This window comes from Cibotium barometz, chromosome 40 (genome assembly GCF_041138505.1).
Source record: "Cibotium barometz isolate CiBa-2024 chromosome 40, ASM4113850v1, whole genome shotgun sequence".
NCBI lineage: Eukaryota > Viridiplantae > Streptophyta > Polypodiopsida > Cyatheales > Cibotiaceae > Cibotium > Cibotium barometz.
This window is the reverse complement of record NC_141085.1, coordinates 25,661,757-25,689,027: the sequence shown is the minus strand read 5'-3', so window position 1 is coordinate 25,689,027 and position 27,271 is coordinate 25,661,757. Positions and strand designations below refer to the sequence as shown.

General features: G+C 47.0%; 1 protein-coding gene across 3 annotated transcripts in view; it reads right to left on the bottom strand.

Moving 5' to 3' along the window:
- LOC147615354 (Amidase family protein) overlaps positions 1 to 27,271 on the bottom strand; it is a 181,639-nt gene that overhangs the window by 49,301 nt on the left and 105,067 nt on the right. For all 3 annotated transcript variants that reach the window (XM_086779443.1, XM_086779441.1, XM_086779442.1), the window contains 5 exons: positions 24,079 to 24,202; positions 20,994 to 21,148; positions 14,038 to 14,174; positions 12,492 to 12,662; positions 1,473 to 1,697 (listed from right to left, as the gene is read on the bottom strand). In XM_086779443.1, the coding sequence (XP_086635569.1) occupies positions 1,473 to 1,697; positions 12,492 to 12,662; positions 14,038 to 14,174; positions 20,994 to 21,148; positions 24,079 to 24,202 (812 nt within the window). The remainder of the gene's footprint in view (positions 1 to 1,472; positions 1,698 to 12,491; positions 12,663 to 14,037; positions 14,175 to 20,993; positions 21,149 to 24,078; positions 24,203 to 27,271) is intronic.

The window sequence follows — 27,271 nt, the reverse complement described above, 5'->3', positions numbered from 1 at the left end:
CTTCAAGGTGGGTCCGATTGCATGTGGAAGCGTTGCGAGGCCTTTCTGCAGATTTGGCATCAAGGCCCTTTTCTCATTGACAATGGTGGTAAACGCACCTCGCATTATAGACCACCGGTCAGAGATGGGAGATCATCTCTGACTAGTTCCTACTCCCGACCTATCGTCAAAGACTTGGTCCCCAGGCACTAGTCAGAGATGGAAGATCATCTGCAGCATAGATGCAGTTCCTACTCCTGACCTATCATCAGAGACTTGGTCTCCAGGCACTAGTGAGAGATGGGAGATCATCTGCAGCATTGTTGCTTCACATATATGGCAGGCCCTATTCAGCAAGGCCATCGAGGGCATTCTCACAAAACCACCCCTGTGGAGTATATGACTCATGCACCCTTGGGCTCTCTCAACTCCGAGGGTGGAGTAGCTACCGAGATCAATGCCGTGAACTACCCCCCCCCCCTTCCAAAAAAAAAAGTCCATCCGCTCCATTTGGGCTGATAACATTCATACCCTCACCAGCCAGTGGGGGAAGCTTCAGGGATGATCAGATCACATGCATACACAGTGAAAGGTTTTTTTTGCACACATGGTGCCGGGGTTCCTTTCTCTGTACTAGGGCTGGCGAGATCACTTGGCATTACAGTCCTCCTGTTTGGCTCTTCCCCCCACCAATTGTATGAGGTAGTCTCTCTTTTAGAGCAGCCAGCCATGGAGGGAACACCTCCACCAGCTTTTCTCTTTATCTCTTTTGAGGGCTCTGTGCATGTACATTTTAGCCTTTGGCTGATTGTTTTAACTAATGGAAGGTGTTGCAACTGGTCTTTGGTCAGTAGAATGTTCACTAGATTTAGCTTTGTTCACTGCATGGCAAATGCAATTTATATGCTGTTTGATGGATTTCTCTAGTCCCCTCCTTAGCAGGCTGGTGGTTAGAGGCTTTTCTTTTGATGAGATCTATCAGGCAACAATGCCCTTTTTCCCCTGTTATATCCCATACCCTTATTCTGGATTTGGCGAAGGCTGTTGCCATTGACCATATTAAAGGTCTGGCCTTGAATGATGTAAAAACCCTAAAAATCAAGAGTCGAGCTAGGAGGCAGCAATTTTTGACTGAAACGGTAAACCTCACCTTTGGGGGGGGAGGCTTCAATGGCTATGCCCTCAACAGCCTTGATGTAGTACATATTCTAGTTCTTTTATTTTGATAAGATATGCTCAATGTGACACCATAAATAGCTTGGTTTACCTTTCTTTGAACAAAAACATATCAATCATGAGGGTGAGCTTAAATTGCCTCAAAACACGTGCATTTGAATACAGCATGTTCCTAAGAAGGTGCAACACCTAAAGACTAGTATAGGAAATTAAATTCACAAGTTTGAAAAGAAACCTAAGGTGTTACAAACAACACATCCTATTTTCTAAACATTAAAAAGGTGCCGTCATTTTGTTAAAAGTCGTCTGGTTATAACCTGGATGTAATCCACTGCAGGTATAAGTCGAGCACGGCGAACCTCCACAGGCCATTGATCTTGTGCTTCATAAAGATCATCTAATCCTGCTCTTTGCCAATGATCAAAATGAGACAGCATCCCAAGGTCCATGGTGTAATTTATAATAGATTGTGCTGAGAGTACAGTATAGCTGAGGTTGAATGGGACCATTTTTACACCCTTGGATGCCAGCACTTGCACCACCTGTGAAAGAGTTGTAAAAGATGAGACATTGGAAAACCTTTTTCTGCAATTCAACAATGAGATATTGACCAGAAAAGGTCATCGAAATAGTTCAACACAGACAGATACCCTGCAATCAATTGTTTACAGTCCTAAGAAAATTTGACATGATCAAGGGACTGTTATGAAGACTGTCATGACGCGTCACTTTAAAAAGATTTCACAAAAGAAACTCCTTAAAATTTAAGATCATCAAGAAAGTCTTAAGAAGTTTCTCTTTGAAAAGCATGGAGAGTTTGCATAGGAATGGTACGTCATCATGATGTTCAGGTATTGGAAAAGTTGATGGCCACTTGTTCATAGGACTATCATAATGCATTAAGAAAGAGAAAATTGATACATGAGGACCAGATCTAGATTAAATTGTGGATTCCACTTCACACCAAATGCAATCCATGCCTTCATCTTGAACCAGAGAGGACATTCCCTGAAGGACATCACCAATCCCATGCTTCTCTTTATTAGGGTCAAATGGGGCCTCTTATTCCAACCTTCTCAAAGTTTTAGTACTTGGAACATTGTGGCATGAGATGGGCTAGAGGGATTAGTGTTAATTCTTTTTGTTATGGTCATTTTTTTCCACGACGAGATTCGATGGACACACTGAACATGTTTTGTCTCATAGACCCATTGGGTCTTTTGCAAGCGAGTAATATATCTTCTTCTTCCTGCCCGCTAGCCCCCTCTCGTTTCGCCATCCCTCCCGCTCGTTTCCCTCCTACCATCGTGTTGCGCCATCCGAGCCGGCCCCCCTAACCCCCTTTCCACCTCTGCCAGTAATATATCTTCTTCTTCTTCTTCTTCCTGCCCGCTAGCCCGTCTCATTTCGTGATCCCTCCCGCTTGTTTCCCTCCTACCATCTTTTTGCGCCATCCGCGCCTGCCCCCCTCCTCCCCTTGTGTGCCCTTTTGCCTCCACCCAGCCATCTGCTGCCCTGCATTCCAGCTCCACCCTTGCTCCTTTGCCTGCTTTCTTTCTCTCTCCTGCCTGTCCTGTTGCCCTCTTTAGCCACCTGTCCTCTTCACTGCCCTCTCCTCCCCTTCCTGCTTTCCCCTCCGCTTCCCTCCTCTTTGCAGCCATTTCCTCCGCCTTGCAGAAGTACGGATAACACATAATCAAGGTTCAAGTCGGCCTTTTTTTTTTCCCCCAGGTGCTGCCAATAGGGTCCCGAATGAGAGGACCTAAAAAAGATACCAATGTCCCAATCTCTCATAAACTGGCTGCACTTCCTCTCCGTAGCCCTCGAAGATCCTGGATTCTGGCCCAGGAAGCCATGATGGTGTGAATAATATCACTCCAAATCCTGCAAAGACACTGAGAAACAAGAACGGGAGTACCCTCAATAGCCTCGGTGCATCTAGCCTTCCAGATATTCCAGGCTGAGATGCTAGCAATAATCTCCCAAGAACTGTCTAACCTCTGTGCCGGAGGGACAAAGTGTGAAAGTGGCAAATCCTGAAGACAACACTACCGAGCAACTCCCTGCCTAACCATAATGGCCAAGCTCCTGTCAGTCCCCTCGAATCTCAGCTATGGCCCAAACTGTGTCAACCAAATAATAGAACCAAAAGAAATGATAGCATCCCTCTTAATCCTACCAAAGAGGGGTGCAATCGCAGACCAAACCCTCTGTGCTTCCCTGCATTCTCATAAACAATGGTAAATTGACTCCGAAACTCCTGCACGTCTAGGGCATGCTGGGCAAGCACCAGTAACTGACCTCCATTGATTGGTGGCCAGACCACCATGAAGAGAAACCCAGATAAAGGAGGAAATCTGTGGCTTCCTATAAGAATTCCACAATCTCCGCCAAAAAACCCTCTGAATGTCAGTCGAAATGCCGTAAGATTCCCAATGGGGTCTAAGAGTAGGGACACTCTGAATGTGTCCCAAGAGAAGATGTCTGGCATTCCGTACCGTATAACTGAAAAAAGGCATGCTTTTCAAGGGGTTACAAGCATCCTTCCACACCCACTCACCGGGGTCCCAATGCAAATGTGTGATAGGACAGCCACCATACAACCAAAGGCTAACACTCTCTGTGATCATCCCTGGGGGGGGGGGGGGGGGGGGGGGGGGTCAACAAAGACGTGTTTCCCTAACCTACCAGGACAACTCTGACAGGACAAATCTGGGGGCCCTCAATAAGGTCCTGCACGTCACATCTCTCCAACTACCATCCATCCTGTACAGAAAAAAAGACCGGTACATCATCCTCCCTAGGCAAGGGGAGACCCATAACCTGAAGAGGAACACCTGTCCCAGAAAAAACCCAAACCAAGAATGATGACGGTCTTCCAAGAAAGATCCAGTAATCCAGTGGTTGGGAATGGCTACGTCAATCTGTGCAATCCTCCGACTAGAGCCTCTCAAATGCTGCGTGAGATCTAATCTCTGTACCTCGGTGAGGCTCTGAAACCTCTTCCAAGCCAACACTGTGGGGCAAAGCGTCTCCCAGCCAGCCCAAAGAATATGCATAGCTGCCCCAAGAGGCCTACCATGCACATCTAAGATCAAATAATTCCACAGAATGGGCTGCTGGTTAACTTCCTCCGCTGAACGCAGGGGGATGTGTACCAAAAAACTCCTTAGGCAGTCCTAGGCCCGTAGGAGGGACCTAACCAGGGGGGATGAAGGGGAGCGGTGAACTGCATCCGAGAAAATAAAGCGTGAGCTGAGAGTCCAGGTCACCTCCGCGAACAGGGACACACTTCATGATCTGCTGCATGAGAAAGTCCTTCCACCGCTCAGAGCCTGGAAGAAAGCCCCTAACAACGAGCTTACACAGCAAATCCTTACATTGCACCTGATGGTCAATGATATTCAATCCCCCTTCCTGCTTAGGCCTGATAATGGTTTCCCAAGCAACTCTAGCCCTGGTGTGTGCATTTCCATCAAGCCCTGACCAAAGAAAGTTCGGAATAAGGCGACGAAGCTGTCCAATGCAGCACTTATGAAAAATCCAGCACGAAGCAAGGTATCTAGCAAAGCATCCTCTCTCAATCCAAGTAAAACCAACATCTATACCCCAATCTACAAGAGGAGAGTCACTGATCCAAAAACCAACTGACTTATGCCAATTGATAGTAGCTCCTGCTGCCAAACAAAAGGCTTCCAAGGCTGTCCGGAAAGCACATAAACAAGCATGTGAAGCCTCAAGGAACAACGCCGTGTCATCTGCTAACTCAGAGTCCAATAACTCTTCCTCCGTACATAAAGGAGGCCTGAGACCCACAACACCAGGGGCAGCCCCAAGAAACCTGCTCATAGCCTCAGCTACAATGAGGTACTGTAAAGGGGCGAGGGGACAGCCCTACCTCACTGAACAGGAAATCTGAAAACGCTCACCACGCCCCCCACAGGCTAAAAGAGTGCTATGAGCCTCCCTGTATAGGCAAGACACACCTCTGATCCAGTTTTGGGAAAACCCCATGTGTGCCATAGTGCCCTCCAAAAAACCCCAATCCACTTTGTCATAAGCTTTTTCAAAATCAAGCAAAAGAATGGCAAGAGGCTGCTAACTAGCCTTTGCCCACTCGACAGCTTCCCAGAAAGAAAAGATGTTATCAAATATACTCCTTCCTTGGAGGAACCCATTCTGGGTATCGTGGATAGTCCTTTGGAGAATCGGCTGCAACCTTATACTCAAGGCTTTAGCTAAGATTTTATATGCAGAACCAAGGAGGGTGATGGGCCTCCATTGCTTGATGTCAGTCTTGTCCCCACTCTTTTGGATAAGGTGAATCAATCCCTCCGTGAGGTATGGAGGCATCATACCCGACACCCACATTTCCTGAAGGGCAACAGTGATAGCATCTCCAATATGATCCCAAAAAAGAATAAAGAAGGCGGGAGAAAGACCATCATCCCTAGGGCATGAACCACTGGAAAGAGCATGCAGAGCGTGAAGGAATTCATCCTTCGAGAAAGGGGCATCCAGGGAAGAACACAGCATCTGTAATGAGCCTGGGCATGCACTCCCAAACTTTCTGCCGTGCCACATCTCTCTGAGGGGAGGGCACCTCTGCAGTCAACAAAGACCGATAAAATTCAACTGCGCACAGCCGGTGAGCTCCCCGAACCTAAATTGCTTCCTTCCTCCTTCGCTGCGCCCCTCTTCCTCCATCGCTACCTGACTCGTTCCCTTCCTATCGCTCGTTCCCTTCCTCTCTGCCTTCGCTTCCTTCCCTCATCGCTTCCCCCTCCTTCGCTGCGCCCCTCTTCCTCCATCGCTACCTGACTCGTTCCCTTCCTATCGCTCGTTCCCTTCCTCTCTGCCTTCGCTTCCTTCCCTCATCGCTTCCCCCTCCTTCCTCATTTCCTTCCTATCGCTTCCTTCCTCCATCGCTGCGCCCCTCTCTCCTCCATCGCTGCGCCCCGCTTCCTCCATCGCTGCCTGCTGCTTCGCCCCCCTTCCTCCTCCGCCTCCCCTCCTTGCCTTTGCCCGCCCATTTCGCCTGTAATCGCCTCCCCTCCTTCCTCCGCCTCTTCCCTCAGTGCAGCGCTGCTGTGCTACCCCTCCCCCGCCCTTCTTCGCCTTTGTGTCCAGCCTCTCCCCCTTTCTTCCCTTTTTTGCTGTTCATTTTTCCTCCCTCCTTTCCTTTCCTCCGCCTCGTGGCCTTCCTCTTCCCCTTGGTTCGGATTGCTCATCATCCGGGTTCAAGTCGGCCTTTTTCTTCGATTAGCATCATGGCTAATCATTCTCCCTCGGCCGGGCAAACCATTGTTTTCTCCAAAGCCGAGCTCGCGGTCCTCTACGTCGAAATAGAAAAAGACTCCAAAACAACCCTCATTGCCAGAATCTTGGATCTCACCCGTCCCATCTCCAGGCTCGGGATTGGGTCCTGGCGGCTCTGCCCTCCGACCTCGCTCTACACTTTCGAGATATCACGTTGCTTGGAAGAGGTTTCTTCCAAGTGGATTTTGACTCTGAGGACGCCGCCTCAGAGGTTTTGAAGGGCAGCCCTTTGCCATTGGGCCCGAGGAAGATATTCTTTCTTCCCTACTCCAGCTATTTTGACTCTATTGAGGAAGACCGGAACCGTTTCTCGATTACTCTCAGATTTCCAGGTCTTCCGCGCGCATATAGGCCTATGTTAGAGGCCATCGGGTCTGCCTTTGGGCTTATTCTTCAAGTGCCCCCCCTTCACGCCTTGCCGACATCCTCTGCCCAGGTGGTCACTGCCTCGGCGGATGCTGTCCCCAGGGTCATGGTTCTTGCCCCCCAGGGTCATGGTTCTTGCCCGTGACATTGAGCTCTTTGAGGACTATGTTTTGCTTCCGGGCCCTTGTGGCCCTTTGAAGCAACGTATGGAGATTGCAGGTAAACCCGATCAGTGCCGGGTTTGTCACCAACAGGGTCACTTTGCTCGAGATTGTTCAAGGCTCGAGGTCGCAGGAGGCCTCGTAAGCGTGCCTCTCAGGCGCCACCTCCCTTGGTTCCTTCCCGTCCTTCAATCCGCCAGGTGTGGCGTGTTGTCTCTCACGCCCGCCCTCCTGGTGCGATTGATGGGAAGGCTTCCTCGGATCACGTACAGATAGATGATGTTTCTGGTCAGAGGGATGTGTCAGCTGATGCATCTTTGCAGAGAGATGATATTTCAAATCAGGATGATCTTGTGGAGTCCTCTCTACTTTGAGGGGATGATATGCAGGATGTTTAGCACAGTGGGGATCATGTATTGCGGGATTTTCAGCATTATGCCATTGTCCTTGATGCCCCGCAGGGCGAACAGGTTTCTCGTACATATGCAGGCACGGTGCAGGGCCTCGGACAAGGGCATGTCAGTGGACTTTGCCCTGTGGATTTTCCCGTCCTCCAGCATTATGAGAGGCGTCCTCGGGCTGCCCATCGTCTTCTTAGATCGGGGGTCAAACCCTCTTCTCTTCCATGAGAACTGTCTCATGGAATGTTCAGGGCGATGGAGGGCTTCCCAACCGTGGTAGGAAGCGCCTTTTGAAGGACCAGCTTCACCCTGCTGTTACAGGAGGGTCTATGGATGTGCTTTTGTTGCACGAACACAAATTGGATAGATCTCAGTGTGGCAAAACTGGTAAGATGCTTTCTAGTCACACCTTCTGGTCCTCGGCAATTGGGACTAGAGGGGGTGTTTGTATTTCAGTGGCAGCATCTATTATACCTCATGTTATTGGGCACGGTGTTATCATGGTTAGCATCATGGCTAATAATTCCCCTCCGGCCCGCCGAACCATCGAGTTCTCTTAAGACAAGCTTACGATCCTCTTCACCGAAATTGAGAAAGACTCCAACAGGACACTCGTTGGAAAATAATCGTCTCACCCCTCACGTATGTAGGCCTGTGATGACTGGGTGCTGGCCGCATTGCCTTCCATCTTCATGCTCCATTTTAAAGATGTAAGGCTACTTGGGAGAAGATTCTTCCAAGTAGACTGACACACAGGAGGCAACCTCAAGAGTGCTCAAGGGCAGTCTTTTCCCTTTGGGCCCAAGGAAGATTTTCTTCCTACCCTAAACCAGCTACTTCAACCCTATCGAAGAAGCCCAAAACCTATAACCTATTCCTCTCAGATTCCCAAGTCTCCCTTGTGCTTATTGGCCATTGTTGAAGGCCATTGGGGCAGCCTCTGGGCTAGTCCTACCCAACTTTTCCCGTTTCTGCTGCCCAGGTAGTCACTGCCTCAGCTGATGTTGTTCCCAGGGTTATGGTGTTGGCTTGTGAGAGTGAGTCCTTTGAGGATTTTGTGCTACTTCCAGGACCTAATGGTCCCTTGAAGCAACGTATAGAGACATCTGCCAGACTTGACCATGCTAGGTCTGTCATCAGATGGGCTACTTTGCACGGGATTACCCTAGGGATAGGGGTCATAGGAGGCGGTACAAACACGCTCCCCAAGCGACACAGCCTAATGCTCAGCCTCGGCCAACCTTTCGCCAAGATTGGCGGGTCATCTCAAATGGCCGCCCTCCAGGTGGGAATGCTGGGGAAGAGCAATGAGTTTGCAAAGTCATCCTTGCAGTAGGATGTTGCATAAGGGAAGAATGACTGTGATGAGTCCTCCTTGCTTGGAATGGACAATATGCAGGATGCACTTGGTATGGATGCACAAGACATGTTGCCATCTTATGAGGCCTTGCAAGATGTATAGTAGGATATCTACCATAATGTCTTGCAGGACCCATGCATTGTGCATGTATGCAGAGATTGTGCAAAGTCTAAGACAAAGTAAACATGCTGGCATTGGACTTTGCTCCAAGGATAACCCCCTCCTACATCATTATGGGAGGGGGGTCCAGACTCCGGCCAAGTGGTTCCTTCGGTCCGGAATCAAAACCACCTCTTTACCACATGGATTATCTCATGGAATCTATAGGGTCTAGGGAGGCCTCCGACGCACAGTAGGAAGCACCTTGTTAAGGATCAGCTCCACCCTACCATTACAGGTGGACCTATGGATGTGTTTCTTCTACTGGACACTTTTTGGTCATGTGCATAGGGGACCAAAGGTGGGGTATGCATCTCAGTGTCAAGCATCACTTTTGTCTCATGTTATTGGACATGGTTTTATTGTACCTACTAGAGAACAATGGATTATGGTTATCCGAGAGGGACAAAAGTTGGGTATCTTGAATCGCTAGGCGCCTAATGTAGGTGGAGAGAGGGTGGCCCTCTCGGGCACCATCATAGAATTTCAACATGGTTGATCATTGGATTGTTGGAGGAGACTTCAATATGGTTGATAAGCCCTCGGACAAAAAGGGTGGCCATGAGGGTAGAACACACCCCTTGGACAGAGCCTCCTAGGAGAGATTCATACTCTCCTTCTATGGCAAGGATTGTTGGATAGAGGATGATTTCCAGAGGAGGCCTAATTCTTTACCTTACTCATGACATAACCATAGAAGCGGGGATGGATGCATCTTGTCACGGTAGGATAGATTTTATGTGGATGATTGGGGCCTAGGCAAAGGAGGCCCTATTTCCATCTTGCCTGGTACTACCAAATTAGATCACTACCCGGTTGTCTTGTGCATCAAGGAGCTTCGGAGGCAAAAGGGTGTACCCCGTGTCCACATCCTACACTCTCTCTATCAGGATGCACAGACCTCCCTGGAGGTTAGAGAGGTTTAGAGGCTTTGTGATGATCCTGAACCCCCAGGAGAGACTTGCCTTGGCCCTGAAGAGGACTAGCCAGCACTATCACTTTGTTACCTTGGCCAAGAAAGAAGAGGCTCTAGACAAGGAGAAGCTATTAGACGTAGGTTGGTTGCGCTTCAAAGGGAGCACGAGAAGCATCATGAGTCCCCTTGGATTGCAGGTCTCTTGTCCGTTCTTAGAGCTGAGTTACCGGTGGCCATGGACAGGCAAGCTGAGTTTGCATTTCATGCTAATTAGGCATTTTGGACATTGATGGGTGGCAGATGCAACAAACCATTTTTCTCAGCACATGGACCTATGCATAATAGGGACAATTTAAAATGCATGCAGGATTCTCAAGGAGAATTTCACACTCATCCAAATAAAGCGAGGAGCATTGCCTCATATTTTTATCAAACCTTGCTCTCTGCAATGGCCCGCTCTTTGGGTAGACATGTTGCACAACAGGAAGTTTGGGAGCGCTTGCCCAAGCTTATTACAGATGATACGTGTGCCCCTTTGGATGCCCCCTTTTGGAAGGATGAGCTGAGACATGCTTTGCACGCCCTGAAAGGCAAATGCTGAGGGGATGATGCTATCTCTTCATCCTTCTTTTCGCAGTCTTGGGATTACAATCATGATGATGTTACTACTGTTGTGCAAGAGATGTGGTGTATTTGGTATGATGCCCCCTTTTCTCACGTAGGATCTTATCCACCTCGTCCCGAAAGGTGGGGACAAGACCAATATTAGACACTGGACGCCCATAACTCTGCTTGGATCTGTTTTCAAAATCTTAACGAAGGTAGTGAGTATGAGCCTTCAGCCTATTCTTTAGAGAGTTATTCATGATACACAGAATGGTTTCATGGTTTCCTCCAAGGAAGGAGTACGTCTGATAATATCTTTTCATTCTGGGAAGCTGTGTGGAGTGGGCTAAATCTAGCCAACAATCCCTTGCCATTCTCTTGCTAGACTTTGAAAAAGCTTAGACAGAGTGGATTGGGACTTCTTGGAAGGCATGATGGCACGAATGGATTTCTCCAAGGAGTGGATCAGAGGGGTCTCTTGCATGTACAGGGAGACCCATAGCACAATTTTGGCCTAGGGGAGGACATGGTGAGCGCTTTCAGATCTCTCATTCTGTGAGGATGCACAAGAATGCCCCTTAGCTCCACTACTTTACCTTATAGTAGCGGAGGCTATGAGTAGGTTTCTTAGGATTACCCTAGGGATTTCGGGCCTCATGTTACCTCTTCGCACACAGCAGGAGTTACTAGACTCAGAGTTAACAAATGATACAACTATGTGTTAGGAGGCCTCATAAGCATGCCTCAGTGCTTTCCACACTACCTTGGAGATGTTTCGTTTGGCAGCAAAACCACCATCAATCGGCACAAATTAGTGGGATTATGGATTAGTGACTCGTTAGAGACAGATTGGGTTTTGGATGTGGGGTTTACTTAGATTGAGAGAGGATGCACTCCTAGATACCTTAGGTGTCAGGTTGGCATTGACATCTCACCTGCACAACAGTTCGCTCCTGTGCTCATGAGCATTGAAAGCAAACTTCAACATTGGAGTAGCACGAAGCTTCACCATTGAATGAGTAGTTGTCTTATGTTGTGCTCATCGGCCACACCCACTAGGATCCCGACCACGGCATCCTCACCATTGCCAGATCAGAGCCATTATTGCTCGGCATCGGAGGCACCTACCTCGCTTCTACGACCTCTCCATTCTAGACAACCCCATGGCAGAGATATTTGATCTGAGGAGAGGGCAGCACTTCAACTGATCAGCATACATGGATCTACTTGATATACATTTTCTAGTATTTTCTACCCAATATCATCTAGGAGTCTTACTTACACTTCTTATAACTTTAAGATAGTCAGTTTATTGTACTTTTCAGTTTCATTTGGTTGTTCTCTTTGATGAGACACCAACTTCAGATGTTACTCTCAGTTTTGGTGGGAAATCCTTACTTCAAATCCCCGTTGGCATCCTGGCTGTGTTGCGGCCCACAAGATATAATGCCTTTGGGCGGGAAGACTGAGCCACCTCCGGGCACCAATTGTGACTACAGAAAGTTCTCTTGGGGTGGTTGTGTGTGTGCGTGCGTATTGGGTGGATTTTATTTTTTTATTTTTTATTTTTTTTTTTTTTTTGGGGGGGGGGGGGGGGGGGAGGAAATGTGAGAGAACGTAAGCCAAGTAATAGAGTCGTCCACCACTGCTATCGTCTAACACCAGATATGCAAGAGAGCTCAGCAACAGAGCATGTGGGTGTCTACCAACCTACTTACCTTTAGACCCACTCTCACATTGACCAAAGCGTGGGTGGTTAGTTTTAGTTGTTGAGAAACACTTAGCCTTGAGTCGCATCAGTATTAGAATGAAGAGACCATGGGTGGGTCAACATGAAGGTCATTAATGGTGATTAAAAAAAACTTCAGAATTAAGTTGCAGCAGAAAGCAGCAAGTGCAGAGACCACAGTAGTTCTGACCTTGAAAAACTGCATGTGTGTGTTACGAGCATATGCACACGTTTGTGATTGATGTTATGTTGATGACGGTTCATGCAAAGATTAAGTTTAAAATAACTGGAAGTAATTCGCAAGTGATTAGTTGTGTACCTCCTTATCTCCATCTTCAAGGTATCCTACTGTCAGCTTTGTAATGTCGATAGAAAATGGATCCTTCAAATGGATGTTCTTTGAAGAAATGTCATTGGGGTCCTTCCCCCGTATCAAATCAAGGATTATGGCACAATCTTTTGCACTTCTGCAAAACGGACCAAGTTTATCCTGTAATAGTTTCAAGTTAGCAATCAAAACGGCGGCTGAAAATTATTTTTCACAAAAAGCCTGAAAGTGATTTTAAAACAAAATGGGGATCAGGTGTCATTCCATCTCGCACTTGCATGCAGGGGGGGTGCATACACATTAACGCGTGCACACACACACCACACGCACACACACAGACACACTTATTTCATGCAATATTTAGTACAAAATTGTTGGAGTATCCATCCTAACAAGAGCTCAAAAGACCCTTACCTATCTACTCGAGCACCTCTTAAACTTGCTACAATTCTTGAAGTATGTCTAGATTATCTATCTAGTCAATTCTTAAACTTGCTACAATTCTTGAAGTATGTCTCGATTATCTATCTAGTCCCTCTGGTGAGGGTCTTCAAAAGACTTCAACTCTCTTGTGGAGGTCGCCTGTAAGTATGAACATGCAAGATTGCATGCTCAACTCCCTACCCATCTGATGGACCGGAGGAGTTCTATTTCTAGCTATACAAAATCTAGTGCATAATGATTATATACCTAGATGAATCCAGGAACATGCCCAAATTCAGGCGTCTTGGTATACATGATGATGACAACGGTATTGGGACTCCCAAAAAGGGGTTGTTTTGACAACCATGCTATAATCCCAACATTAGTGACAGCACTCAACATTGTCCTAGCCTCATAACTAAAGCCAACATCTTCTCCTTCTGACTCAAAGGTATGGTATGGGTATTCCCTTCTCCCTCCCCTCTGCACAGAAGGGGCTGGCAAGGCTACATGGGGAAGGGTCTCACTTACGGCGGGTCCTTACAAGTTGCAAGGTGAACCATATGTGTCTCCTGTATCAATGTCACCCCAAAGCGGTGCTTCAAAGAGGTTTAACTAACCAAACTTTGAAGAAAAGCCCAAGCATAGCAAAACAATGCTATATGTGCTTTGCAGCCAGGTTTGGTAATAAGCAATGCTATGTGTGCTCTGCAGCCAGGTTTAGTAAGCTTTCTATATAATGGTAGATGATAAAAGATATTGAATGTAATAGCTCTCCTTAATTTAAGCACTAGGTTTTATAGACATTTCTTTTAAAAAACAGCCTAGATGATTAAAGCATCACACAAAAATTAAGCAATTCAATTAGATAGTTCAAAGTTTAAATGAAGCAATCAAAGAAGATAGTACGAAATTCATTAACCTAGTGGGGCATAGTTATACCAAATATTATGCTGACTACATAGTCCCGCCTAGCATGACCAAACTAAGTAAATTCACAAGAAAAAGGATCAAGAGGCATCAAAAAACATAAATTTCCTTTCTCGATCAAAGATCTAGTTGAAGAAAGCCTTCATTTTTTCTTGCTTCTTGCACCTGACATTCTGTCACATACCAGGCTTTCTGCTAAGCTCATCACCCAAGATCGACCAACCATTCCAAATGTTGGCCGATGGGCTGTTACACCACATCGTGCACTTGGATACGTGATAGAACCAGCTGTTTCTGATCCAATGGCAAATGGTACTAAGCCTACAAAAGAAGGTTGGAGATCAGAAATGTGGCATGTTCCCAGTCGTCTCATAAAAAGAAAAACTTTACCATGAATATTTCAGGCTTGGTGACAAATCTGTATGTCACAAAGATTGCATTCAACTATCACTAGCATCTTAAATAAAGAAAGAACTTGTATAGCAATGTTCATATAAGAAAGATTACCCCATTGGGAGATCACCATGCTTCTATGCTGTAGTCATCTAATACTGCCGTCAACCTCTCCTCTATTTGAAGTGGAATCCATGTTAGGTCCAAGTCACAAAAGGTTAAACGAAATGCTTTTATGGTGATCACTCAGCGTCAGCACACACTTTGTTTTGTTTTTCTGTCAATTTCATGCCAATCAGCGAGATGTTATCTTCATCTTTCTAGCGTTTAGTCTCAACAACCCTTCAGGTCATTTGGTAGATGTTTGCACACATCTCATTCTTTTTTTTTATCTCATCTCTTCTTGTCTGAAGTAGCACCAGTGTTCTTCAATCTATCTCGATGATGGCTCATCAGTCTTATGTTTCATCCTCATCTTCTGTGGAATAAAGGATGAGAGAAGAAGCATCCGGCAAAGGTTTTTGTAAAACAAGTTATCTCAAAAGAGACACGCACAATTCACAATCAAACAAAGCAAACAAATTGTAAGTCTTTTACTTGCTTTGTTCGGACTCCAGAAATGAGGCACCAGCTTCTGGCAGCTAAACTCAATTGGAAAACTGATCCACTGACTAGCTATCCTTTTTTAATAGCTGTTTGTACTTATTCTTTATTTTCTAGGGGTAAAATCTTGCGAGAAATCTCTAATGCAAGCTCTTTATCCAATGTATAAATAGCTTATCATCTGCCTCATACTGACATCAAATCAAAATCCGAAAACCTTGGTGTTCTTTTCCATCCACAAAACCTTGAAAAATGAGTTAAAATAGCGAGCTGGAGCTCCCCCCGTCGTCTATGCACCTGCCCTCTCTCACCATCGCCCTCCTCCCCTCTGCCTCCATTCTCCTTCGCACTACCCTCCACCTTCCTCTTCCTGCGTGCATCCCCCCTTCCTCACCATCGGACACCACCTCCCCGTTGTCTCCCTCCTTACTGCCCTCCACCTCCCTCCCTCCTGTGCACGCCTCTTGCCTTCGCTCTCCCCTTCTTCACGTGCCTCCTCGCACACGATTGCACCTCCACCCTCTCCCAGCTAAGAGCCCCATCTGATGGTGACATGAGGCTCAGGCAGTGCATACAGGCAGATAGGGGCACGGTGTTAATGTAGCAAAGATGTGAAGAACGAGGCGCCCATGAAGGCAGCCGCAGATGGCAAGCTAAGGCGTGGTGAGTACCCTAAAACCACAGCTCTGATACCATTTGTGGTGTTTTAGGGGTTGTTAGAGTTACACAGACCTAGCTAAGGGGGATGGAAGACCTCCATGGGGTGTGTGCACAGAGTGAAAGAAAGAAAGAAAGAAAGAAAAGATATATTAAGCATCTACTAAAGACCCAATGGGCCTATGAGACCAAAGTGATACAATAATGTCCATGGCATATCTCACCATGGAATGGAAAATAAAACAAAAACAAAACATAAACATAGCTATCTCACTGGGGTGGTACAAAGCTGTCCATGGAAACCTATCATGGAATACTAGGAACATAGAAACATAAGAGTAGCATCAGCCCCCAGTAGATGGTATACCACTCTCCAAAATATCAAGCATGGGGCTAATGAGTATGGCCGCGAGGTCTCCCTCAGCTATGTCACGTGGAAAGGTAGCTCAATCGTGGTGGAGCATGTCTTGGATCTAGAGCTGATGAGGTGATGGTGGCCGACGGCTGGGGGGCTAGGGGCGTCGGGCATGCTAGAGTGCTGAGGCCCGGTCCGAGGTCCGGTCCGAGGTAACTCCTCTCGGGCAAGATGGGTCCGGAGCAGCTCGAGGTGGCTCCAAAAGATCCACTGTATCGGTGTCCTCCACCTCCTCGGTCAGGAAGAAAGTGGTGATAGTTGGCTAGCGAGGGAGGGGGCAGGGTGGCTGGGACTGAAGCTCTCTCAAGAAAGTGTCCCTGTGTCTACGGAGCTCAAATAGGAAGAGGCCTAGGCAACGCTGGTCCAAGAAGTCAATGATCCTAGACAGTGGACCAAATCCATCACGAAATAGACAGTGAAACCTCCCACGGATCTCATAGTATACTAGGCAGTAGCATATGTAATGCTCCTCCATCTCAACCTCTGTGTGGCATAATCAGTGGATCCTCTCCTCTCTGGGTCTCCGTATGAGCTTCCTGGCTTTGAAGACGCGCTCAGCTCTACCCATCTCCACTCTAAGGCGGTGGGATGAGACCCGTATCTGGCCAAACGCAATCTGCATGGCATGGTACATGTGAACACTCAACTAGCTCGGCTGCTGCTGGATGAATCCATCCTCAGTGAGCATGAGGAAGTGATCTCTATAGAAGTGCGGGAGCTCCGGAGGTGTGAGCCATGTGCAATGGGTGTAGAGGCTGAGAAGATCTAACCGGAGAACCCGGTTAGTATCCTCGTGAGAGAGCCAAAGAAAAGGGGAGTCCGAACTGTACTGAAGTGTTAGGCGGTCCATGCGGAGCCCATACACTGAGAACCAAGTAGAAACTAATGCGTACCATACTCCAAAGTGGCCCTCAAGTGCTAGCTGTCATGAGGACTCTAGGGCAAGCCTCGGGTATCTGTGGCGATCCATGTGACTGATGCAATGGAGGTAGGTGACTGTCTGGAAGAGTGCATCCACTACCATCAGGATTGCAGAAACTCTGCCTGGATAATCTGGTGTGAGACTGATGGTTTGCTGCGGATCATACGAGAGAACATCATGATCTGGGGCCTCTCAACTCGCTTCCAATCCTCATCGGATAAACCTGGCCCCTAGCACGCTGCTTCATACATCAAGACTGGTGTGACGAGAGTCTCAAAAAGCCAACCCTTTGTCTTGGGCTCCTGGAAATGTGACTGGAAGCACTGCCGCTCAAGTAAGCTCAAGGCTGCATATCCCCGTGCACTCTGGCATGTGCTGCAAGAAGCATGGTGAAGCGTGGGCCATTGAAAGTGACACCAAGTAGACATAGGATGAGACAATCTCCACGATCCCCTTTACATGTGAAGCTCAATCTGGATGTGAAGGGGCGAGAAGTATCGAAGACCATTACCTTGGTTTTACCAAGGTTACCAAAGAGGTCCCGCTGAGTGCAGAAGTCCTGTAAGGCATCGAACTGTCTCTGAAGCCCCCCGGCTGAATCTGAGAGGAGGACGATGTCATCTGCATAAAGAAGTATGGGGATCAATATGCCTGCCAGAGTGGGACCAACCCCGTCAATGAAGTTCGAGATCTCATCAATGTAGAGGCCAAAAAGAGTGGGTGATAGAGGGCAGCCTTGTTTCACCACAATAGTGCTGGAAATCTCCTGCGATGTACCTCCTAGGGTTCTCACTCGTCTGGTGACGGACTCATAGAGGGCAATGATGCTTCAAACCATGTCAGATGGGACTCCTATCTCCTGTAGACAGTGTAGGAGGCGGGCTTGGGGTACAATTTCAAAACTTTGCGGAAATCGACAAAGCAGCAATAAATCCTCTAATGTCATGCTCCACCCTCCTCAATGATGGCACGGAGGGTGAAGATGTAGTCAAGGGTAGAGTAGCTCCTCCGAAAGCCTACGTGTCCTGAGGCTCTACATCCTTGTCTTTCTAAAATGAACTGAGCTTCGCCTCTAGCACCAATCCATAGAATTTGGCCAATGTGTGGCCAATCACGGTCGTCCTGTACTTATTAGGATCAAGTGGATCTCCGGCTTTGAGGATGAGGGCGATGGTGTTGGTGGACCAAGAGGGTGGAAATCCTTCACAAAGGGCACTATGGAACATGTAGGCTAGTAGGGGTGCCAAGGTATCATCGGCATGCGAGATGTACTCGGCAGTGAGTCCCTCATGATCCTGGGCTTGCCTATTACATAGTCTACGAATGGCCTTGAGGACCATGCCCTTTGTGACAAAGGTGGAGGTGGTGGGGCCAGGATCTGGTGGTGGGGGTAGGGGTGACTAGTGGGGGATATGATAGAGGGAGCGTGTATAGAAGTGCCATGTGTCCGGGCAGGTGATAGGTGTGGGGGGGCGATCTTCTTGGAGTTTCCTCCAGGCCTCTTTGCAGTTTGGCCCTAAGAAAAGTCAGTAAAACTCATCCTCTTTCCCAGCGTAGAACTCTTGTTTCTTGCATTGGGTGAGCCATTGAGAAATCCGTTGTGTTAAGCACTTTGTGATTTGCCCAATCCATACCTCATGCTTAAGATGGGAGCGTGTGGCTCGGCATTCAGCATCATACCAACAGTTCTGAGGCATGGAATGGCAAGGTGGCTTGGTGGTAGACCACTACGTGCAGATGAAAGAAGTGGTGTCGGATGTGTGGAGTATGGTGGTGAGCTCTAATGTGAAGGTGGGTAGGGGAACAATAGGTTCCACATCCAAGAGTTGGCGGTAGATGTGGTTGGAGTAAACAAGATCAAGCTCGTGATCAAAATGGGACCTGGGTGTAATGTGAGATGGGGGGTGGTGGCGGAGGGACGAGTGGTGTGCAGGTAAGAGTGAAAGAGAGGTAGGCATGGTCAGCTTCAAAGGGGGGTGGCGGGATGGAGAAGTCAAGGAGAAGGTGTGCCAAAGCCAGAGATCCCATAAGGTAGTCCACAGTGCTAGTTTCTCCTAAGTACGGAAAGGAGGTGAGGGCATCAGAGGAGGGCCATTGGGACATCCTATTATAGATAACGAGACCATGTGTACTCCCAGCTCTAAGAAATATCTCCCATCCACCGTGACCTCCTCACGATCCTGTGATGATCGCTGCAGCCCCATGTCAGTGATGTCTAGCTCCTGTAATCTGATAGGGTCGTCCGAATTGAGTAGTGGGACCTGTTGACTTCCCATCCTGGCGTTGAACTCCCTGAGGAGGAGAAATTCCTCCGGTTGTAAGAACTCCATAATATCCCATATAATGGTAAGTACGGTGACTCGCCATGCTATGCGGCATAAGGGGAGTGGTGTGGTGCAAAATAACACATAGCAATGTGGATGACTCTATCACTGCTAAGTTGTAGCACCCAAAGATACCGTGCATCCTCTGGGGAGGCCATGCCCTTCAAGTCTCCCACCATCGTATTGCAATAGTACCAATCATAGCCCCACCTGCAAGTGTTTGAAGTCCAGGCTCATGCCAACGTTAGGAGATTTGCAGTAGCATAGCAGCTTGGCACATCTGGCGCGCTAGATGTAGCGAGGCCATTGAGGGTACCCACACTCCGCCGACTGAGACCGTCAAGTGCATATGGCTCGACATCATTCAAACCCTCCGTGGTTAGTGGGGGAAGCTGCAAGGAGGTTCTGACCGCATGCAGAAGCAGCGGGAAGCCTTCTTGAGACTTTGGAGGCCTGGCCCTTTCCTCACAGATAGAGGCGGTGACCCATTTGGCACTACAGACCACCTGTGTGGTTGTTTCCCCCCCCTCCCCCTATATGAGATAGCCTCCTTCTCCTCATAGAGCGGCCAGCTGGAGGAGAAGCACCTCTCCCCCTTATGATTACTTGTTTTCCGCCCTTATACGAGGCGAGTTTGTATTTATCCCTTTGTGGTTGTACTTAGCCCTTTGTGGTTGTTTTCTCTTTAACTAATTGAAGGATCTTTTTCCCGGGGAAAAAAAAAAAGATACCGTGCATCCTCGTCCTTCCGGACAATGCTGAGAATTTGTCAAAGATGGGATCTAAAAAGGACAGCTACCCTTCCAGAGCCACGTACTCCTAATGTGCGGCTCTCACCTCAGAAAGCTGATTCCCACTCATACTCGGCTATGTATGGTAAGCCCCTCTCAGGGCTCTGATGAGTCACATCCCTGCCTATGAGAATCTCACTCAAACCTCTTGGATTCGACCACAGGATGCCATTGCAGTTCCATACTGCTAACCTCAGGTGTTTGGTCTCATAGACCCCGTGTCCCTATTTCAGACGGTGCTTAGTGATCATGACCCTACCATCTCAGTATAGATAGCCCACTTGCTTGCTCTATGGGCCTCATGAACTGTCACCATCGCCTCACGCCGGTGTACCACCTGTGCCTCGCATCTAGTTGTGTAAAGGTATTACAAGAACAAGGTAAATAGTGTATTTTGAAGTCTAAGGGGTCTCTCATATTTCTGCAACCTGAAGAGAAGCACCATATTAGAGTACATAGTTGCGCCTAAAAGTTGAGCCCCTCGAGTCTAGGGTGTGCATCTCCATACCTTATCACTCTCATTACCAATGGGTCTCTTGTTATAATACCATAAGAGAGGAAGAGGAAGGTATAAGAATGAATGCATAAAAGATTCATACACTGCCTCAGAGTGTATACAATCATCACAGCTCCAGGCAACCTCCAATCACATTAAGGAACAAATCATTGCTGTCACAGGATTCACTGCCAGTGCAAGAGTCAACACTGAGAAAGAATGGGAGGGTAATTTTGAAGCTGATGGGAAAAGGAAAACTCCCTGTCATTGTCCTGTCCCATCATCATTGGTCCACCCTTGTGTGCCAGTCAGATTTGCAAGTGAGAAAATTTTTGACACAAATATATAATCAGCATCCAGCATTGCCCACAAAGTGTGAACGATTTCACAAAACTGATTATAGCACAACAAGAACCAAAGGAAAAAAGAGGCACTTGCTGGTTGTAATGCATGTATGAAGATAGTCAGGCCGATATTGCTTTCTATTTTTGTGCATTCTCTTTGTAGATGAACCAAAACAGAGCTATTAAGAAACATACCAGCTGATGTGCTTGACGCCGGTCCAGCAGATGATCCTGTAGAAAATTCCTCAATATTCCACGGGTTTCTTGTTCGTCCCCCAAACCAGATGTCATCATATGCCAAAGATCCAGTAACCAACTTGGCCACAAGAACTGCTCCCGCTTTTTTCAGCCTGAACATCAAGGCGTTAGGTAAGTAACTGATTTAGTTTTATCTAACCTTAAACAGTATAATAGAGACTAACCAAAAAAAAAAAGACACTGCTGGTTCAAGAAACACTTTACATCTTTTCCTTTACAAGAAATATATGCAATAATCATTTAAATTAAAGGAAAAAGCTAACAACGTGCAAAAGGGAGATGTCACAGGACGCACCACCGGGCCCTCGGTGATATCCTGCACATCACGTCTCTCCATCCATCCTCTAAAGAGAAAAAGAGTCGTGTGTCATCCTCCCTCAATGTGGGGAGGCCCATAACCTATAGAGGTACACATGTCCCTGAGAAAACTCCAAACCATGAGTCATAAAGCCCTTCCAAGAAGGTCCCTGTGATCCAGTGGTTGGATATAGCAGCATCAATCTACACAATTCTTTAAGTAGTCCCCCTCAGATGCTGCATAAGCACATCTCTCTAATTCTTTGTGAAGCATTTAAGCCTCTTCCAATCCAGCACTGAATATGCCTCGCTGCCCAAAGAGGTCTACCATACTCATCGAAGATCAAGTCATTCCACATAATGCGCTGTCTATTAGCCTCCTCAGCTGACAGCGGAGGTATGTGAACCAAGAACCTCCTCATGCAATCCCAAGCCTGAAGGAGGAATCTAACCAAAGAGGAGTATGGGACCCGAAAAGATAAAATTTGGGCTGTATATCCAGTCGCCTCCCCTAACACGAGTACGCCTCGTAATCTCCTACATGAGAGAGTCCTGCCATGACTCAGCGCCACAAAAAAATCCTCTACCAATCATCTTACAAAGCAATGCCTTTCTTTACACCTCTGGGTCTATCAGGTTCAATCCCCCCCCCCCTCTCCCCCCTGTGCCGTTCCGTTGTTCTCCCCAAGGTTGTTAGAAGCGTCAGAGGCGTTTGGTACCAGGTGGGTATGGTACGCGCCTCAAAAGACTCGTATTTTTTAGAGACATTAGAGGCGTGTTAGAGGCGTCTGTTATATATATATATATATATATATATATATAGTGAAAGTTGAGAGAGAGAGAGAGAGAGAGAGACTAGAGTGTGTATGTAGGGTTCTTGGCATATACATTGGGAAATCCCGGACAATACACTGAATGACAATCCTAAGGAATAGGTCAATACTATTCTTGCTGGACTAGTTCGTTGCTCTTAGTTAACTGGCCAGGTCGTCTAAGGGCTTTGTAGGGGCATGACGGGAGATAGAACATTTGAGTTCTGTCAATCGGAGAGTCAATACTTATTTACACTTATTAAGGAAATTACTCATAACAACAATATTCAAACGTGCAATGTATCTGTCTATTCTTTATTTCAGTAAGAAGTGTACAACTGTACTCCAGAAATCATGAAGTAAGAGTTACAAGAGTTTGATAGGGAGAATTACAACTAGGCAAATGGTCTCAAATGTTACGATGTGCAGGCTTATATAGCCACATCTGTCTGGTAATCCCGATGACTGAAACTAGCAGTAGTCTGTTGTCTGGATCCTTCTGGAGCCTTGGCTCTAGAGCTCCCATAGAGTATCCCCAGTGAGGGGTGCCGGAATTCCCTTGGTCCCATGGGAGGGCTCTTGCTTACACTGCACTTAAGCACTGTCTCCCCATCTCCATTCACCCGCCCAGTGCTGGTTCTCAATGGGCCACCCTCTACTGAAATAGTCATTCTGCTTTTCGCAGCTGGGCTTCCAGGGACATTATTGCCAATGTTACAGCTTGGCAGATTTGGAGAGCTAGATGCATAGAGGCTATGGATGGCAGTCATACCTTTCACACTTGGTCAGATATTATACACTCTCATGGCCACTTGGGCTTCTATCCAAGGAACCCTATATCTGCGCAAACAAAGCATATCGCCTTCAAGAGGCAATGGGATCACAGGAACTTCTTTTTCCATACTCCCTCAGGACCTTGGACCCATCAGCTCCCGCAATGCTTGTGCATGCCTTGAATTCTGGATGAATTTCTTCTTCCAGCCTATGGTCATCGATTTGTCTTGGTTTGGTTATACTTAATAGGAATCTCTTTTTAGACACAGAACCTCCAAGTCTCCTTCCGTTGCTTATAGTCACTAGTCCTAAAGTCTCCTTTTGGTAAGAACTAGGCCTTGCCTTATTATCAGCTAGGACGTTCTAATTAGTTAAGGTGTTAGAAACATTGAATAGTTGATAGACTAAGGTTCATTTGTAAGGATTATTAAATGGTATAAGGGATATGAAGGGGTGTGAGTATCTTAGTGGGCAGCCCAAGTGCAAAACTCTTCACATTCTATATGTTTAAGCAAGCCCAAGTCCTAGCATTGAGAAATTCATGTTCTCCATTTGTGATGCAAGCTACTGAATCAATTCTTGTTAATTGTTAAATCAATTGCTTAATTACTGAATTTATCCCATCACTAAAAATATAAAAGTACAACAAAGCCCATGTACAATGATCTACCATGCTATCCCACATCTGATGCCATGTAACTCAGTCTCATCGATGAACTCAGCCTAGATGATGGATACCAAAACAGTCTAGAAAGGCATCAACATATTGTAATCATAAGTCATCATCCATCCAAATAGGGAGTCTCAGCCCTATTACATGTATGCCTCTGGAGGTCAGAAAAAATTAATTGCCTCTGCTACGAAAAGATACAAGAAAGAAGGTACTCAGGCAGGCACGTCTCCATGATCTAGAAATCAATAAACTTCACCTATTACTCCCTTATCAAGATCCTGCTATGGACTGATTTGTTTTTCTTTCTTTGAGCATGTGCATGAGCGTGTACGCGCACGCATGTGTGGTGAGGGAGCGCGGCGCGGGGGGGGGGGGGTGTGGAGGATGGGGATGGGGTTCTCGTGGAACTAATGAAGACAGCATAGAAAGGCAAAAGAAGAATATGAGCAAAACATTTTTAGCTTACCTTCGATACACCCAAGCTTCATTGCCGATTATTTGATCTTTGAAAGAGCCAGAACCCCATGTAGTTCTGTACTTAGGAACAGCAATGATATCTTTTAATCCATATGGTATGCCATGTAAAGGACCTAAGAGGACATTTGGTAGCAAAGTGCAGACCACATAAGAACAGCACAAGTCCACTATAATATTGCTTACATTGCAAATTTGATATAGAAGCAAAGCTTTATACTTTTTCATTCAGTAAACTTTAACTTGCATTTCACAGCAGCAAACAGCACCAAGAAATTGGACTAGAAACAAAGGAAAAAGAGTGCCTTCTGTGGCTGGCTGCTCTCAAGGGAGGCTACACGTAGTGGGTGAGTGAGGGCTGGTGGTGCTAGTCATGGAAGAGGAAGAGAGCTATAGTCATGGCATTTAGTGCCAGAAAATATTACTGTGATTGTCAGAAAAAGTAAACCAATGCTTCCAGATACTCTATCCGCAGTCACCCTCTATCCGCTCCCTGCTGGAGTATCAAAATGAGGTCAGTTCAGATTATATTCCCACGCTTCATTTCTGTGGTGGAGACGCCCTCAATGGCTTCTATGTACATGGAATCACAAATGTGCCATCCTATAACATTGCTCATCATCTTCCACTAAGAAAATGCTCATTAAAAGGTCATGCTATAGAAAAGGTCACTTGCAATGGTGATCACTCTAAAATTAATCCTCTTACCATTACCCTTGTGGTGGAAGGCTCGTTTTAAACTCCATGGGGCCCATGCAAAGGAAGGAAATGTAACATCCTCAAGCAATGCGCACAAACCTTGGGAGCTCATGCAGGAGACAGTAGTGAAAGGGTCAAGAGCAAGGAGGGAGGGAGGTTGGCCATTGAGATCAGTGAGTGTGTGTTATGCTTTCTCTGTCGCTCCATTTTAAGCAACACCCATGTCTCCTAAAATCCTTCTCAACCAGGCTGCTTCATATAAAGCAAAGAATGCCGCCTTTTATACTCAGCCTCTCTGTAAGTGCATCTCATTGTAGGTTCCTCCTTACTGTCCAGGATATAATTCTAGACCCAATACGAAAATAGTAACCAGAAAGTTTCTTCCTTGAAAAAAAAGAAAATAGTAACCAAAAACAGATTTTTTGCTATTAGAATCTCTTGCCCAATCTGGGTCACAAAATCCAGTCAAGTTACTGCTGGCATCATCATGAACACATAATGGCCACGTCAGTCTAGAAAGCCGTCTTTGGAATGTGAGCCGTAAAAATCCAAACCTAGTGATAGCCGCTCTTGAGGTCTATCTTTGAAAAATACTTAGCACCATTGAGACGCTCCAAAATGTACTCAATCCTAGCCATTGGGAACTTATTTTTTATGGTGAACTTATTCACTGCTGTGTGGTCCACACATAAACATGCGGTCTTGTCTTCTTTTTGCACGAATAAGATGGGTGCAACGAACAGCAAGGATGATGGGCAAATAAATCCAGCCCCGAGTAACTAAGATAACTCCTACTCCAGTTGGTCCTCCAATGCCTTGCATAGGCGATAGGGGAACTTACTGGGTGGCTATATCTCGGGGTTGGTCACATGCATCTAGGCCACAGATTCATAATGCACATGTCACCGTGCCTCGTGAAACATCTTTGGTTGCCCATGAAGCCCATATAGAGAGGGCTGCCCCATTGGATAAGGGGAAGAGAAAGAGAGAAGAACATGAATCACATCCCAAAAAGCTCAAGGAGTTCAAGGCAGGGGACAAGTCCGTGGAATTTGATGCCTTTCATGGAGAGTATGATGCCTCCAAGGTGCTTGCTTTCGTGGCACAGTTTGATATTGCTTTTAGTGATGAGGACTTCACTGAGAAGTCTATAATTCGGCATGCAAGCATGTTTTTGTGCCTACACTGTCCCAAACCTGCAAAAAGGTGGACAGCTGTAGGCATATGCCTCTCGTAGACGTTAATATATCTTTCTTTCTTTCTTTCTTTCTCTCTCATTTCTGTGTGAGCTTCTCCATCCTACACCTAGCCCTAATGTGCAGGTTTGTGTGTGTGTGAGTGTGTGAGTCCAACACCAACAACTGGTATCAGAGCTCTGAAGGTTCTCAGCTTCTTGGAATTTCAGTCTCTGCAGTTCCCTGTGGAATTCCGTCAACGCAGTCCGTCCGTCTGTCGCCTACAAAATTCTACGAAAATCCGTCCATCCGTCGCTCGTTCCGTCCGCTTCTTCCGCCCAGCCCCGCCGGCGGCACTAGTGCAAGGAGCGCGTCCGCCGCCCGTTCCGCCCAGCCTCTTCAGCGGCGCTACTGCGCAAACCTCCGTCGTCACCGCTTTCTGCCTCCTAGTCCCGGGGCGGAGCTAGTGCGGGGACCTCCGCCTCCACCTCGCCCAGTGGCTGCACCGCTCTGGGTGCGCCTTCAGTCGTGCCCTGCTCCGGCCACCCCGACTGCACGGTTCCGGCCGTGCCTGTGGTTCCAGACGCGCGTACCTGCAGCTCCGGATGCCACTCCCTACGAATACCAATACCTCGTCCAGTGCGCACCCCTACACTGCTCCACTACTTCATTCCGGCACGTATACCTGCAACGCTCCAGTCCAGCGCCGGCCTGCAGCCTGCTGACACCGCTGCTGCAGGCCTGTATTTGCGTCGGCCAGCCTTTGTGTACTGCGCGGAAGGCACCTATACCATACGTGCTGCCCTCGCTTGCAAGTTTGCTTTAGAAGTTTATTATTATGTGTTGAACCCATAAATTTTTGCAGCCATTTCAGGGCAGGGCAGGTTCAGTAATTTTAGGGGTTTGCCAAAATTCCCCTTTGCCAGAAAAATTGCAGGTGGTGCCATTCATACTGTTGGAATTTGGGGGTTTTCCAAATTGAGGTCAAAATCAGCAAATTGAGCCTCTTTCAGTTGTAGAAATTTGGGGCTTTTGTGAAAATTGGCCAATTAATTGCACATTGAAGCAATTGCAATGCATAAAAATTGGGGCTTTTCAGATTGGAGCATGTAATTGGGCATTACAGCTGTGATTTGTCGCATATGTATACACATTGTGTGTAATTGGACAATTTGGTGCAGGTTTACTCTTGCTTCAGTTTGCAGGCAAAAATTTGCACAGGACATTTGGTTGCCTGGCAGTGCACATTGGTGCTTGGTTTGCTTGCAGGTATATTTTGTTGACATGGCTCAAAATGCTACAAATGTACTT